Raw genomic sequence first — 16,491 nt, 5'->3', positions numbered from 1 at the left:
CCGGCCGGTTTGTTTGTCGAAAAAAATAAAAACATTAGAGGTGATTGCGTTCCCCATTTCCCCCTCTGCAGGGATAAAACTGCGTTGTTTTTTTTTTAAATAAATTACTTGACATTTTTACTCCGCTAAAAACTTCAACTAAGAACAAGAAAAAAGACTTTATATAGATTTCTTTCTTTCCGTAGCTCTCGTGGTTGTGCCTATATGTGGGTCCAGGTATAGTCCACCCTTTCTCAGACAAATATCTGTGTTTTTCCTTTTTTTTTTTTTCCTTTCCTTTTTTTTTTTAAATTCTGACTCGTTCGCCTGTATAGTTTCTGATGGCTAATCTAGCCTAATATGTTTAAACTGGATCATCGTTGGTCTGAAAAAGACACACTCGTAGATCAAACAAAGAAAAGAAAAAAGTTCATTTAAAATCAGTCTCTTTCGAATAAAATGCAAAATATTCTTATTTACAGGTTTATGACTGCTGATCATGTTGTTCTTCACGAGTTAAGAAAAAACGAAATATTTACTAGTTGTTCCTTTGGATCCTGTAACTACATTATATTCAAATTACACTGAAGGATGTTCGTTTCCACATGATAATAATAATAATAATAATAATAATAATAATAATAGGGGGTCTAATTGGCTTTGAACCAACAATTGTTTCTGTTGTTGGGAAAAACACTGAAAATACTGAAACTTGGATTAAATAAATACATAACTTAGATGCTTTGATTCATATTGAAAAATAAATAAGTTATAAATAAAGCTCATGTCCCAAAAAAAAAGAAACAGGAAAAAAAATTGCTTCCACACAAGACAGTTGGAGTCACAGAGCTCCGTCCTCAGGCTTCAGCCGTAACCGTCAAGGCCATGAGCAGTTCTCTTCTTTTTCTCTTGTCCTGTCTTTGTTTCATTTCTTCTCGTGAGTCCAAAGCTGCCAAGGTCGGCGTACAAAAACAAAAAAAGGATCAGCAGGGGCCGGCTCACCGCTGCTGAGCTGGCCGAAGCACGCCGGACATGGGGGGCAGAGGAGGCGGCGGAGGGGGCTCGCCGCCCCCCTGCAGGCCGTGCAGCAGGATCCGAGGTACCAGGGGTCTCTGCAGGGCCGGCGGGGGCGCCGAAGGGCCTCTGTACAGGTAGAGGGCCGCTCCGGGGTCCAGGTTGGACACCAGGCTCTGCGGGTAGAAGTACGGCGACGGGAACATCCTCTGCAGGGCGGAGTAGTTCCCAGCTTCCGCCAGCAGCTCGAGTCCGACCGCCGTCTGTCGCTTCCACTTTGTCCTGCAGGAGAGAGACGCTGTGTTAGCCTTCAGCATGTGTATATCTATAAATGCATAGCATTAGTGAGTGTGTTTTGAATCTGACACACACCAAAAGAACTCCCATCTGTTTACCTGGGGTCCAATTAGAAGTCAGGCATACATCTGTTTTTCTTAAATCACCAAACTCTCCAACCTGCCGCTTGTATTCACACCCAAGGACGTCTGTTAGACTGCCAGCATGCACTCCATGCAGGTGAATAATTCATAATAAAGATAATTGAGTAGATATAGTGGTTTGTTTGAATTATTGATATGCACACATGCAACGATGCATTATTCATACCCCAAAGTGTTGTTTTTATATTTATTTATGTCATTTAGCTGCCTGAGAGTCAAAACTGTGGAGAAATAAACAGTGAAGTTAATTCAACCGAAAACTGCACAGAATCGCGTTTTCACGTCGAGGAGGGCGGTTTCCTCTGACTGGTGTGTGCGGTTGTGTTTATTTACACGTAGCTGACGCCTCTGTTGTAGAACTATTTGCAGGGTCATTGACTTTAATCGGATATGCTGCATGAAGGTGCTGAAAACTGAAGAAATAAACTCAGCGTCCCAGACCACCAATAGTGATTTAATCTTGGGAGTGTTTTATTTTCTTTAATAGAGAAATAAAAACCAAACAAACAAAAACCTTAAAGAAAATACACTTGACACCATGGGGATGTTCTGCAGACATGAGAATTTGTCGGCGTGATTCTGATAGATAGCCTATCAGATCAATTGATCAGCTGTCAATCAATAGTAGCTCCTTGTGAATTTACTGGATGTCATTTTAAAGTGAAAGTTAGAGCTGACACTAACGGTTAATCGACCAGTTGATTGACAGCAAATTAAATCAGAAACTATTTTCATAATCAGTGGTTAAAAGTTAAAATGGCAAAGTGTCACAGGTTCCGCTTTATCGGCTGTGAGGGATTTGCTTCCCTCTCTGATGGTTGACTGAACTTTGGGTCGCTGTCGACAACATTTTGGCTCTGAGAGAAAACTCACTTCTGACATTTTATGGACCCAAACGATGAATCCTCTAATCCAGATAAGATCGTCAGATGAATCAATAATGGATACAAAGGTTAGTTGCAGACCCGGTGGCGGCGACTCATGTGCAGTTAAGTGAAGTGAACTCGTGTCACCTTTTTAGGGTGATGGTGAAAGGAGAACATGGCGTCCCCTGGTCCATGTAGTCATGAGCCAGCCGTGAGAAACCAGATTATCCCCCCCCCCCTCCTCCTCCTCATCCCTCCCTCTTAAGTAGCAACAGCAGTGTCTTTACCTCCGGTTCTGGTACCAGGTCTTGACCTGTGTGTCGGTGAGGTTGAGGGAGGCCGCCAGCTCCATGCGGTCCTGGACGCTCAGGTACTTCTGGCGCTCGAAGCTGCGCTCCAGCTGAGCCAGCTGGTGGTCCGTAAAGGCCGTCCGGGCCTTCCTGGGCTTCTTCAGCCGGACCTGAGGGCTGTCTCGACTGCTGGAGATCTCCCTGTCCCCCTCCTCTTTCACTGGCCGACAAGAAGAAGAAGAAGAGACAAATAGGAGAGAGGAAGGTGAAAACAGAGCCAGGGCCTCGCACTGTAAATACAACCTCATCCGTCTGAGTGTGGACGTGAAGTGACGTAAATGAGTCTGTGCAGCAGCAGCAGCAGCGTATCAATCTATCAACGTAAACTCCAAGTAAAATAGATTAAAAGTGGTCAATTGAATCGCTTTTCATGAGTGTGCAGCGGCTCTGTAATGAAGATATATTCCGCAGAAAGCTGTAAAATATGAAATAAACCAGTTGGAGCAAAGCAAAGCAGAATTCAGTGTGTGTGTGTGTCATTTAACACTTTGAGCTGCATTGTGTGGGATGTACTATAAATAAGGGATATACATTTGTTGATTGATTAGCTAGATTTAATATTAGAATACTACTAATAAAAATGACTCTTATAAGACGTGATGAAGCTTTGGAACTATGCAGTCGCTTAATTTGTTCGTAATTTTATTACGTTTCACGTCAGCGTGAGAAAAGTGGAGGGAAACCGCAGAAAATAAAACCGGAAATGCTATTTTGAATTGTTGTAGTTTGAACACCAGCTGAATCCAAGGCACACTATTTGCTTAGTGCGACTTTTATGAAAATGACCAAAAACGCGTCCAACCTTTATCGTCCAACTGTTTCGAAAGGTGTGTGTGTTTTTATACCAGCGTGCTGGAGTTCCCAGCGGCTCTACGCTGCAGAGGGGGGAAGCTCGGCGCCAGACACTGTGCCTATAGGCGACATGGAGCTATTTGATTTGGCCTTAAATTGTTATGAAAAGCTCTCCCAATATTCGCTCTTCCAATCTGATATTTCCCCCCGTCAGTAGACCCGCAGCCTTTGTTCTTTTTCTGCGTGGTGTCATGTCAGGGCGAGCATTGATATACAGTCCTTATAGTCAATTCTCAGAAAAAAGAAAGGAAAGAAAAGAAAAAGGGGGGAGGAGGAGGAAGGGAGGAGGGGGGGGGAGCGAGCGAGCGAGGCGAGAGATCTTGGTAGTTGAATAGTTGAGTCGTCTCAAGAAGCACAATAATCCGCCTAATTGAGCCACAAGGGAAGGACGAGCCTTTCAACCGCGACCGGAGAAACTTCACAGGACCGTGGAAATGAGTGGAAATCAAGAGCCGGGCGGCCTTGCGCGGTTACAAATCTGATTAGCGCCGGGGACAAATTGCATCAAATCCCTGCAATATTATAGGAGGCGGATTCGTGGAAATCAAAGCCACCGTACAGGCGCTCTGTGGGCCCCGCGGCTTCCTCAATCAATCAGCGCGTCGATCAGCGTCTCCATCCGCGCTGTGACACCAGTGAGCGCGCGGACACACGCACGCACGCACGCACGCACTCACTGAATTTGTTGAGCACATTGATGACGTGACGCCGTATCGATAGCTTACAGGGAGAGTGCATTTGGGGGAAACCCATTGTGAGCCTATAAACAAACTACTGAAATAATAATAATAATAATGTCATAATATTATTTGTAATCATTTTTATTTGTATTCAATTGGAGTTGTGTATTTTCCCTTGTAGCCTACAGCGGTCCTCCTCTCTCCAGGCACTGCTTCATTAAACTGTCAATGGAGGTGACATGTCTGTTATGGCTGACATGATTGGAAACAGAGAGGCCCTTGATGGCATTTATCTGGAGGCGACCCTGTCATCTCTCCCATCCTTTCCTCCCTGACATCAACAGATGCTTTCTGGATATTCCGCTAATGCGAGGCTTGGAACTTGCCACGCACGCACGCACGCACGCACGCACGCCGGCCGGCAGGCAGTCGTTGATTTTAAAATGTGAAAACTTGATGAAAATGAACTCATCAGTCTGTCACCGCGCAGGGACAAGTGTCGTGTTTGCGCTGCAGTGATGCAGCAGCAGAGGGACGGGGCGACTCTGTCCTCACTGATTGGCCTGCTACTAATGAATTGTACTTATTATTGATAAAGATCACTAGCTGTTAATGTTTTCTACTGTTGAAATTATTCAAAAAGCCGAATAATTTATTTTTATATAGTACAGCTACTTATTATTATTATTATTATTATTATTATTATTATTATAGAAAATAATCTGAATAGGCCTAAAATACCTTTAAAATAAAATTGACCTATTTTAATTATGTTTATATTTCTCTAGGTTTTTAATTTTTGTTATCATCGCCCAGAGCAGCAAAAAGCTTAAATAATATTTTGAATCGTGGTTTTGGCTTTCATTAACATTTAATTGGTTGTTCTTCCAACTTCATGCCTTACTCTGTTTTTCCAGATAGCAAACACACATTTTGTACCAGACCCCCTCTATGCCCCTTTTTTTAATTTTTATTTCTTTAGGCCTATTTCATTTATTATTGAATTATTATTTAATGAGGTTTGTCCGAATAAATCATCAGTTTTAAAGATAGAAAAAGAAGCATTAAGAAGAGACCAGCTGCAGCTGAACCCAAGGAAGTCAAAGGAAGAAGAAGGAGCTTCTCCAGATACAATCACATTTTCTACAGCAGCCAAAAAGTCCAGTATGAAAGCAGCAGAAGGCCAAATCAGTTTCACCTCCACCGCCGAGCAGCTTCTCCTCAGCCTACAGACGGACCGCTTCACATCCTTACCTTTATATTCACTGTCTGACGACGAGTTGCTGTGGATTTTCTCCATAAAGTCGTCCGCTATCTTCGAGGCCAGCCTCCCCGCCTCCTGAGTCGGCTGTCCATTGCTGGAGTAGGGCGCGCAGGCGGCCAGGGGCTTACAGTCCGCGAGAATGTCTCTGATGAGGAACGACGAGGTCACGGTCCTCTGCTGCGACCCCGCAGATATCTGAGCGTGCTGGAGGTGCGGCGGCAGGCCGACGCCGTGACCTTGCCTCTGGGCCACCTCGTCCACGCACTCCCTCCTCGGCGACGGAGGCGACGAGCAGCCGCTCTCCACGTCTGATCTCGGGCTGAACTCCAGAGGCGAGCGGCACTCCCCCACCAGGCTGTCCCCTTTGGACACCGGACTTCCAGGCCTGTGGGACAGCAGCGAGTCGATGCCAAAACTGGACCCGTTGGCGGACGCCTCCATTGTCTTGATCGAGGCCTCCTCAAACTACCATTTGGTATTCAGGACAAGTTTTATTTTAGGGAGGGAGGGGGTGTGTGTGTGTGTGTGTGTGTGTGTGTTAAGTCTCAGTTGATCCAGCAGAAGAGAAAGAACCCCCCTCCCCGCACCAAAAGAAATGTTTCTGGATTCGCTACAAATGGAGATTATTCATCCGCTAATTCCAGTTCCCCAACTGGTTCTTTAAAGAGAAAATATCTCCAGGCTAACTTGCGTTACAGCAATCGTCCATGCGTCCGATGTTGTTTCTGTCAAGTGTAGAAAGACGAGTCCTCCTGAAATCGATGCTGCCGCTGTAGTCTTCTTCTTTTTTTTTTTTGTTGGGGAGAGTCGCGATCGGTTCGCTTTGCTTCCTTTAGGAACAACTCCTTCTGTTTTGAGTTCAGAAGCCTCGCCGGCAAGCTGAAGCACTTATTGCTGAGCTGATCTCACCTGCAGAACACGACAAGATGCAGAAATAATACAAAAAATTCTGGAAATGTGAGAGCGGCAGCAGCAGCAGCAGCAGCAGCAGCGCACCGGTGTCTTCGGGCACAACAACCAAAATGCGTTTCAGCACCATGGACAGGTGCAGGCGCGTCAGACCTGAGAGAGCACCGGGAGGTGTTGAGGGCGGCTCGTCATGTGGCCGCACGGACGACAGATGAAACCCGCTCGCATTCTTTTAAGTAGGACAACAAAACCCGTAAGAACCCGGAGCAGCGACACCGCGAGAGGAAGAGAGAGGAGTCCGGAGCCGCAGCAAAAAGAGGAAGAAGCGGAAGACGCGGGACGAAGCGACGCGCGCCGCAGAAGCGAAAAAAAAAAGGGGAGAGGTAAACTGGGTTAAATAGTCACAACTGGCAAGTAAAAGGACGAGATGTGATGGGGGTGGGAGGGAATCCCAAAAAATTGAACTTGAGGAAAAGTCAGGAGCTAGGTTTTAAGAGCGCCTCGTCCACGTGAGTCCCCTGTGACAAGCCTTCATTGGCTGAGGGGAGCTGGAAGTGGACCTCCCTCCACGCCCACTCACTCTGCCTCCCTCCCTCCCTGCCTCCCTCCCTCCCTCCCTCCCTGCCTCTCCTACTTGGCTCATCCTCACTTTGATAAAAGAGACACTGAATTCATCAGGAGACTCAGATCCAACTGTTTACAGGCAATTTTCACACTGTTTGCTTTCATTACATCATTGATGAGGCTTATAATGGGGTTATTATGTGGAGCGGCTCGGTGTTTTTCTTCTCGACTCCCTGTCTCTGATTTGTTTCCCACCTCCACACCTCCTCTATTTCCACGCTCTCCCCTCAACATTTTACTTTTTATTATCAGCACTCATTTTTATTTTTCATTTTTTTTTATTCAAATGAGATGATCGGGTTTAACATCGTTTAGGTGCAAACGCTTTTATATGGCGAACTTCACTGACAAAACTGCCAAAATACAATTATTAGATATTATTATTATTATTATTATAATTATTATCTCCTGCTGGGTGGTGGCAATTTCATTGTTAAAAATGTGTTTTTATTTTCACTCTCATTGCTGAACATTATAATTATTAAACTCCGGAATTTTTATTTTTAGCTGTTGATCGAAAATCTTAAAATCCCCCAAAAACAGTCTTTGCAGATGCACCATGGTCACCTTGACAATATGTTTTTTATTTTTTTATTTTTTATGTTGCCTTTCAAATGAGAGAATATCTGAGGATGAAACATCTAATAAGAAAGGTTTTGCTGTCGTTGAACAGTCCTGATTTCGAGCACCAGAACTATCTAATGGTCCCTGGTAATTGTAGACAACAGTCCGAGCAGCGTGAGGCAAAACTTCAAGGCGCGTGAAGTGCCATTGTGCGCACTTTTCTCCTTAACACGCGTGAAATACCATTGTGTGCACTTTTAGCTCCATCCTGCACAACAGTTTGCCCCGCATGACGGCCCGGACAGCCCCTAATAATCTAACTAACCCCTTTCTCATCATCATCTACACCCACCCCACCCCCCCCGCCCGCCCGCCTCCTCCTCCTCCTCCCTCCGCCTCCACCCCATGTGACCACCAGATTGGAGGCGCGCGTCGGTCTCAGACACCGGCAGGTTAGTGAATCCGCTCCCCGCTCCCATGGGGTCCCATCACGGCTGCAAGCTGTCACATATGAGGCGGGGACAACACAGATATAAGGCACCACACACACCCACCCTGACTTAGCTGTTTCTTTCTCCTCTGCTGGTGCATGAAAAGGAGCTGTGGTTTGATACTTTCTCTCCGAGTCTCTCTTTTTTTTTTTTTTTGTCTTCTTCTCTTTATCATGACTGTGCCGCATGTCCACTGTTGTAGTAAATAAATCATAAGGTCATTATACTGACTTCTTCCTGTTTGTGATTATCATATTGGCCTGTAAAAGTTGCAGATAACCTTTTAATTATTTTGATTTGTTTTTTAAAAGACCCCCAGAAGTCCTTATTTATTTGATTTTAATTTGAACTCTTTAGAACCCTTTACTTTTATTTGTATGTCAAAATTGTGTGTGTGTGTGTGTGTGTGTGTGGGGGGGGGGTATATAGGTTTACATGTCTGCAGACAAACCAATGAGTAGGTAGTTGAAAAAACAAGTTATAGAATTATTAATTTTAAAGCATTTCCACAGAATATAATTACTTACCAGATTTGGGAAATAGTCATTATTTTACAATATATAGACTATGGCTGCAACTAAGGATTATTTTCATTATGAACTATTCTGTCGGTAATTTTTTCGATAATGGCTTTGTCTTTAAAATGTCAGAAAAGTGGAGAAAAAAGTGAAAACAAAATCAGCAACTTTTCAGAACCCATGGTGACGTCTTCAAATTGTTTGTTGTGTCCGACCAACATTATAAAACCCAATTATTCAAAAACATTAAATTTACGATGACATCAAACTGAGAAAAGGAGCAAATCTTCACAGTGGAGGGAAACGCTTTGATGGTGGTGTTTTTTGCTTGTTAAATATTTAGTTGAGTTGTCAACATTGTCATTAAATTACTAATTATTTTAGCACTAATATAGACACAGTGTACAGTATTTAAATCAAAATTTGTGTTTTGTGCTATTAAATTGAAGAATATAGGCTTCAGGTAACGTTTATAAATCCTTTTAAAATCAGAGAAATGTTTTTGGCAGAAGACAGTGCAGCTCTAGCTGTGTGTGTGTGTGTGTGTGTGTGTGTGTAGTGCAGTGTAATGATTTGGCTCATGCTGCTGCTGATTTTGGACAAGTGTCCCTCTGGTCAAGCTTTTCTTTTTTTCTTTTTTTTCTTTTTTTTTTCCAGGACTGGTCTGAATTTGAGGGCCAGTGCAACTGTTACTCCAATGATGAAATACACACTCACACTCACTCTCTCTCCCACACACATTCACACACTGGTGTTGTGGGAGGATGTTATTGATCCAGAGAGGAAACAGGAATGCTTCCCGGAAATGGTCAGTGAAATGTGAATTGCTGTCTGCCTCTTCACCTCACCTCCGTCTGTTTCTATCAGCAGGTTAAATCAAATTTTATCATTAATCCACATTAAACAGCCCCACACCTTCCACTCACATTTTTTTTTTTTTTTACCAAAACAAAGTTGGCACCCTTGGGCCATTTCAGTGAAGTGTAGACTTTTTTTCCTCTGGCTGGGCTGACAGCTGTACAGTTTAATTTAACTCCATGTATTTAAGACCAGTATTGATATTCAGATTTTATTCTGATCAGACTACTAATCTTTGAATATTTACTAAAAATATCAATAATATAAAGCCTAAAACAAGATTAACAGGCACCAAGTGCAGTTTCATTGTAATAGTCTACCTGTCAGCATTAATAATCTATCTGTGGACGTGTGTTTTCTTTCGTTTTTGTTTGTTCTTCTCTGCATTATTGGAATCCTGTCCATCAGCTTTGCTACTAATAATGCCTGCTGGGCCTCCTCAGCTTCCTGGGTTTTTGTGTGGGAGAAAAAAAAGGGAAAACATTTTATTTACTCGCTCAATTGAGCAGGTGTGTTAAACATATATCTAGATATGTTTTGTAAAAATGTGTGTCGCCTTTGAATAAACTTTGGCATCTCTGTCGTTTTGGAACATCGAGGAAAGCATGTCTTTGGAGGGGGATGTGTGTAAAAGAAGATGACTCCTCTCAACAAACAAACAGTGTTTAAAAAAAGGCAGTGGGAGGGAAAAAAAAAGAAGAAAAGAAAAAGGCGCTTGCTCTGGAGCTGGTGCTGCACCCTGGACCAGTCAGGGATGCAAATGATGCACCTTAACGCCATCAGGTACTGGAGTTGACAGAAAATAATGAGAACCCGCTGAATCTTTTATAAGGTTAACACTCACATTTCCCAGTCAGCTGTCACACAAGAAAGAATTTAGCACATGCATGCGGGCGAAATAAACCTTCATCGTCTCATTAATGCTGACAGGGCCCTGGACCGGCAGCTCCCAGCGCCAGCGCCGCCACCACCTTCGTTTTGTGTCGGTAATTTGCAGCGGAGACAGACCCTCTTCTCCTGGAGAGGAGGAGGAGGAGGAGAGGAAGAAGACGGAGGAGGGAGATATTACGGAGGAGAGCAAGAGTGAGAGGGAGAGAGTGGTAGAGGATCGGGGAGCGAGTGCAGAGGAAAAGAGGGAGGGAAGGTGGGCCTTGGGGGGGTGGGGGGAAGGGTGGAAAGATGGCTAGCGCGCCAGGAGTCTGATTCTCCCCTAATTGGAAGCATTGGGCATTGTCAACGGAGGATTTTCAGCTGCTCACTGACAGGTAGAGCCGTCAGAATGATAGCCCACTTGTCAGCGCAAAAGACCAATAAAAACAAACCACTTTTGATTTAATTGGAGGCCTAACCATGGTATGTGTGTGTGAGGTAGAAAGTGTGTGTGTGTGTGTGAGGTAGAAAGTGTGTGTGTGTGTTGCCTGCAGGGCCAGGGCTATGGGGAGGTGGGAGGAGGTGTGAGAATGAGTGGGGGCATTTGTGTCTGGGTATGTGTGTGTGTGTGTGTGTGTGTGTGTGTGTGTGTGTGTGAAGGAAATCATCACTCTAGCCATCAATGTGCTCGCCCTGCCTCCATCTTCGCCATCACTCCTCGTCCTCACTCTCATCTCATCTTTTTTGGGGGGGGGGCGAGTGGTCGCCGGTCGCTCCGCGGTGAGAGGGTTTCAGGAGAGGCAGGTTTTGATTCCGTCCCAGGAGGGCTTCCCGAGCAGCGACTTCAGAGAAAGAATCAGTTTCTCCCTCTTCTTCATCTTTCCCCTTTTTCTTCATCCTCCATCAACAGACTTGGGGTTCTTGCCGCAGTCGGCAGCCTTTCAAAACAGCAATATTTGACATTTTCCGAGCTCCTCTGGCGACTGAGACTTGACCAGAGGAAACGGTGAATCGTAAACTTTCCTCTCCATGAGAGAAAATGTCACAGTGAGGCGGCTGCCTGATCTGGTTTGTGTCCATGTGGTTGTGCTCCTTAGAGATGCATCTGCTGAATGTTGGTGAATATGAAAATAATTGATGCTAAAGATGCAAAAAATAAAGACATAAAGCAGGTTTGGGTTCGGGAGCAGTTAATTGAATCTGAATCCAACTTTTGAATCTTTTCTCGAACTTGTTCCCTCTCTCTCTTTTTTGTGGTTTTGAACTGGGCAGGAAACCTGTTGCTGATATTTATTGGAGCATTTTCAACAGAAATATCAAAGCAGGAACACCATAACTTTGTTTTTTGAAGAATGATTATGATGGTGCAGTGCACATCTACACATCTGGGACACATCTACATGATACTGCCGAAAGTATGTGGTGTGGGGCTGTTTTTAATGATTAGTGAAGGGAAATGTTAATACTACAGCATACAATGATATTTGAGACAATAGTGTGCTTCCAACAGAGTCTTAGCTGTTTCACCGTGACAATGTCCCAGGTCCATAAAGACATGGTTTGGGCCTGGGTTTGGGTCTGGTGAGCCAGTCCTCATCTCATAAAATCAGTGTTGGGCCTCACTGTTGCTCGTGTGACTGAATGCGAACAAATCTCTGTAGGCTGGTTCCGAAATCTGGTGGGAAGCCTGAAACCAGAAGAGTGGAGGCTGGTATAGCAGCAGATTAATGCCCTTGGTTTTGGAATCGCATATAGGTGTAATGTTAGTGTCCACATACTTACTTTGCTGTTATTTAGCAAAATGACCACCGAGATGTACCTGGATATATAAATTGAACAAGTCATTGCACTTTGGAACTGGATCCAAAACAGCACTGGTTCATTGAACTGGACCCCAGCCTTCCCTGGCAGATCTTGTGTTGCTCATTAACTATGACTTGATGCTTTGTGTCTTATCGTGTAAAAAAACTAAATATAGATGTTGAGCACTTTCAGTGGTTTTAAAGAGGTTATTTCATGTTCTCTACAGAGAACCATCGGCCGCTCGGCAGTTTGACAAGGGTGATCATGTCGGCCCCTTCTCACGATCTTGAGTTTTAAAAACCTTCATGTGCAAGGTCAAACTGAGACAGATAGTAGTACACTCTGTGTACTGTAATTCAAATGATTTTTGTATGTGTTTAGCATCAGCGTCTACACCTCTAAACCTTCCCCACACCATCACAAAGAACACAATTAATTAATTAATAGTTATAATAATGATGCCTCATAGCCTCTCGACTAGTGTGTGTGTGTATTTCATAATTGCAGGGTCCACACATGCATCTGAATATGCACCCACCCTCCCGTCCTGCGCTGTCGGCCCGGCGTGCATGCCCCTTGCAGCCAGTGTTTTATTATTCTTGACAGAGTTCAACGAACACATCTGGTCAGAGGATAAGAGGGGATGGAGCGATGGTGCCAAGAGGCGGAGAGGTGAGTGAGGAGCCAATGGAGAGGGGTGAGAGCGGGGGTGGGTGGGGGGGACGAGGACCTACAACCATCCATCATAACCGTCCCTCATGAGGAATGCCAGCTCCTTCAAACTAGGGCCAACTCTACTTTCGCTGACCTTTGACCCCTTGGGCCTAAACCGAGAAGACTATTAGAGCCATCAGGAATGAGATGGAGGGGATCTGTTGGTGTTGTTTGGGGGTATTTTAAGTGGGTATTATTTTAATTAGTCGAATTGTTTCCAATGCAAGACTGTCACCCCAGTTGTTCAAATGCCTTAGAACAACATATGTTTAAGTGACAATAACCTCTTGCGGCCGTGTGAATCATGACTCTTGTCTGTCAGGAGCTAAAGCAGAAGTAGCGTGACAAAAGGTGTGACTTGGATACGGGAGTCCTCTGCGGAAACTAATGATGACTCGTCTTTCTTTTTTCTCTCAACCATTGACAGTGAAGGTTCCCCACCTGAATAGCTTTTGCGGGTGAACCGAACCCAACCTTAACCATAACTGTGCAAGATCAGAAAACGCTAATACGAATCCTTTTGTAACTGTCACTTCTTTCAGTAGTGGGTGGTGTAAGAGATAACAATTGTGTAGTGGATGTGTTTGCTGTCTTACCAGCAGTTTGCTAGAGTTTGCTTGATATCAATTCTCTGTACCTTCAGTGGACACGCTGCTGCGGGATGTGTGAGCTTGGCGCAGGAGGTGGGAGGAGACAGTTAGCCTCCAGCAAAAGAGGGGAAATGTGCCTTTACTTTACATGTTGTGCTGCTGGTGGCCAGCTAGCCACTGGCCTCTTTGTCCTCATTTGCTTTGTAGGCCTCCAGTTGAGGACGGTACTTCTCTGGAGTCCTGCATGCGGTCTTAACTAGCAATGTACTAATTACTTTTGCTGCTGATGTATTTACTTCTTCAGTGAGTAATTGGTTACATGTTTTAAGTAACTTTCTCGACATCGGTAACACTTCTGGAAGGTACTGACACATTTTGAGAGGCAACACATTTTGCTTTTTAGTTTGAGGATCTGTCGGCCACTACGGTGCCTAAGTAATGCTTTTTTCGATTTTTACATATTTTTCTACAAAACCTTTTTTCATTTAACAAAATAAGCCAAACTTCTTAAATTTTCCAATTTTTACTGCTGTCTTAACTCAAACAGCTGTACAAGGACTTTCTCTAAATAGCAAAACTATCATTTTAATCATGTAATATCTAATAAAAAAACAGTGAAATATAAGTAATCAAGACTAAGAATCAGACCAAGCATCCAATGATAGCTTTTAGTACTTGAGAGTAGCGCTGCAACTAGCAGTTATGTTCATTACTAATACATCTGTCAAATGTTTTTCTATGTAGCGTGAGAATGTGGAAAAATGTCCATCACAAGTTCATGCAGCCCAAGACGACTTCTTTAACTAGCTTGTTTTGTTTAAACAAAAACAAAAAAAAAAAAGATATTCAATTTACAGTTATATATTTTGGCCAAACCAGCGCTAGATAACAGTCGGAGTCATTTTCCCCACGCAAGGTGTCATAGTTCAATGTTAACCTGTCATGTAGACCCCACCCCCTGAGTGATGGTCTATCTGTGGGCTCACATTGGGCCGGGGGTCCCCTGCAGCTGCCAAAGGGAGACACACACAAGCTGGTGGACAGTGTGGAGATTTCCCCTCTAGCTCCTTGTACCCTGGGGGGGGTGGGGTTCGCCCCCTACCCTCTACCCTGCCAGGGGAGACCGTGGCGGGCCGGGCCCTTGGCCTTCTCCCTCCATGTGGGGAAGTGGGGGCGTTGAAGAGGCCGTGCAAGCGTCCATGAATCACATTGCGAGTGTCACTCCGGAGACACACACACATTAGCATAATATGCAAGAGTAATGAAGTCGATGTTTGACAAGATGCTGCAGAAAACTGCTGTAGTGTCCTTCTCCAGGAGACGGGTGGCCTGGGCTCCTCTTTAGGGCTGCCACTAACACTTCTTGTCATCATCGATTAATCTGTTGATTTTCTTTTTGATTAATCGGTTATTTTGTTTGAACACAAGTTTGAGTGGAATGGTGTAGAGATCGTTATATTGTGACACTGTGAGTTTGATCACTTTATATGTGATTTTTGTGTCTTCTTATGTTCTTATTTTTCCCCAGCACCTGCTTCCTGTGTTGAATTTTACATTTAATCCTTAAATTCTGTTGTATGCATAACTATGCAAATTTTGAGGCCGTTTACGGTGACTACTTTACTGTAAATTGTATTTCCAGAGCAGTTGTTACTGAGAAAAATGTCAGGCCTTGTTCTAGTTTGTCTCACACACACACACACACACAGAAACATGGCAGGGGGCCTCCAGCATTCCGGTCTGGCCTTAAACTACCAGCTTCCTAATTTGGCCAATATGCAGGTAATATGTGGGGTCGCAACATCTCAATTATCACACCTCCTGTCAGCGGCTCCCAATCCGCCACTCGCCCCTACCTTCCCCTCCGACATGCCTTCACCCCCCACCCTCACCCCTCCCGCCGTGACTTTTATTGCTTCATTAGTATGCTCCACATGCTCCGGCGCACACCCACGCTCCGCAAGCCCTCAAACCTTAACAACTTTTGGCAGATCAGTGCGTGATGAGGGGATGATGAGGGGCTCTTTCTACTAAAAGCCCACCTACCTGGCGCTGTGGCCCATTTTTGTCCAAGTGTGGGCCCAACCTGGTGATGCAGAAAGTAGGGGAAACAGCTGGGCGACCGGGTTTTTTCCGGGTGTCACACCTGAAAACTCACAGCAGATGACTAGCCTAGGGCTGGGTATCATTTGTAGTTACCTGAGTTACAATACCTTAGATTTGCTGCCAATACCTTAGTAAAATAAAAAAAACAAATAAAGAAACATTTGTAACAAACTAAGTAATCCAAACCTCCGAATGCATTAATCTTAAACCTCTCCACTGATCTGCCTGTTTTAAGTTATAGTGAAGATGCCAAAGTTTCTCAGGTGAATTTTGGGGAAATGTGTAAAAAAAAAAAAAAAAGATATGTATTGGGCTTGAGTTTTAAATTCAGTGTAAACATGGTATAGCTTCAACAAAGAGTTGCAACAAGCTGATACATATGACAGTCAGACAGTGGAATAAGATGATTTTTACTTTTTAAGGGGAAACTGGATGGTAAGGGATTATTTAATATTGTCTTAATACAAGCAACCATACAAGATCTTTGCCTGATTAAAAAAAAGAAAATCAAAGTTCTGATTTAGATCAAGAAATATTTGATGAAAGAACAAGTAAACAAGACTTAATATGACCAGTCATCCAGCTTCGGATACGGTTGTTGATACTGCGGACACATTTTGGTCAGTGAAAACATTGCGGTTGGAAACTCGTCCCCACACCTGCCGCGGTTCACCCCTGACGTGGATCACTCACCTTGGCCGGCTTTCTTGAGCACCTGCTCTCCTGCAGCGATGTCTGATTTGTGGGTAAATACCTGTTGGGATGCATGCAAGCATGTTATATCTCCTGTCACAACCATCCATCCTACAGCTAAGCAGGTATGTCCAAGGTGTGTTTAGAGAGAGTGTTTGTGTGTTGGGGGTGGTGGGGGTGTTCAGCGTGTAGAATAAGACCCCAGAAAATGCTCATTAGAGTTGACCTTGGCACTTGGAGCCAGCGTTTGATGGATCGGGTACAGGGCCAAACAAGCCCCTGGGGAGCCATGATCTTATCTCTTAT

At 44.3% G+C, this 16,491-nt stretch overlaps 1 protein-coding gene across 1 annotated transcript; it reads right to left on the bottom strand.

The window, feature by feature from the left end:
* Positions 1–977: 977 nt before the first annotated feature.
* barhl1b (BarH-like homeobox 1b) lies at positions 978–5,886 on the bottom strand. Its single transcript, XM_070924991.1, has 3 exons — positions 5,436–5,886; positions 2,587–2,809; positions 978–1,275 (listed from the first exon to the last, which is right to left on the bottom strand). The coding sequence occupies exons 1-3, from the start codon at positions 5,884–5,886 to the stop codon at positions 978–980; spliced, it is 972 nt and encodes a 323-aa protein (XP_070781092.1).
* Between the last annotated feature and the right edge of the window lie 10,605 nt (positions 5,887–16,491).

The sequence above is a fragment of the Enoplosus armatus genome, chromosome 18 (genome assembly GCF_043641665.1).
Source record: "Enoplosus armatus isolate fEnoArm2 chromosome 18, fEnoArm2.hap1, whole genome shotgun sequence".
In the NCBI taxonomy this organism is placed as follows: domain Eukaryota; kingdom Metazoa; phylum Chordata; class Actinopteri; order Centrarchiformes; family Enoplosidae; genus Enoplosus; species Enoplosus armatus.
This window is presented reverse-complemented; position numbering and strand designations above follow the sequence as displayed.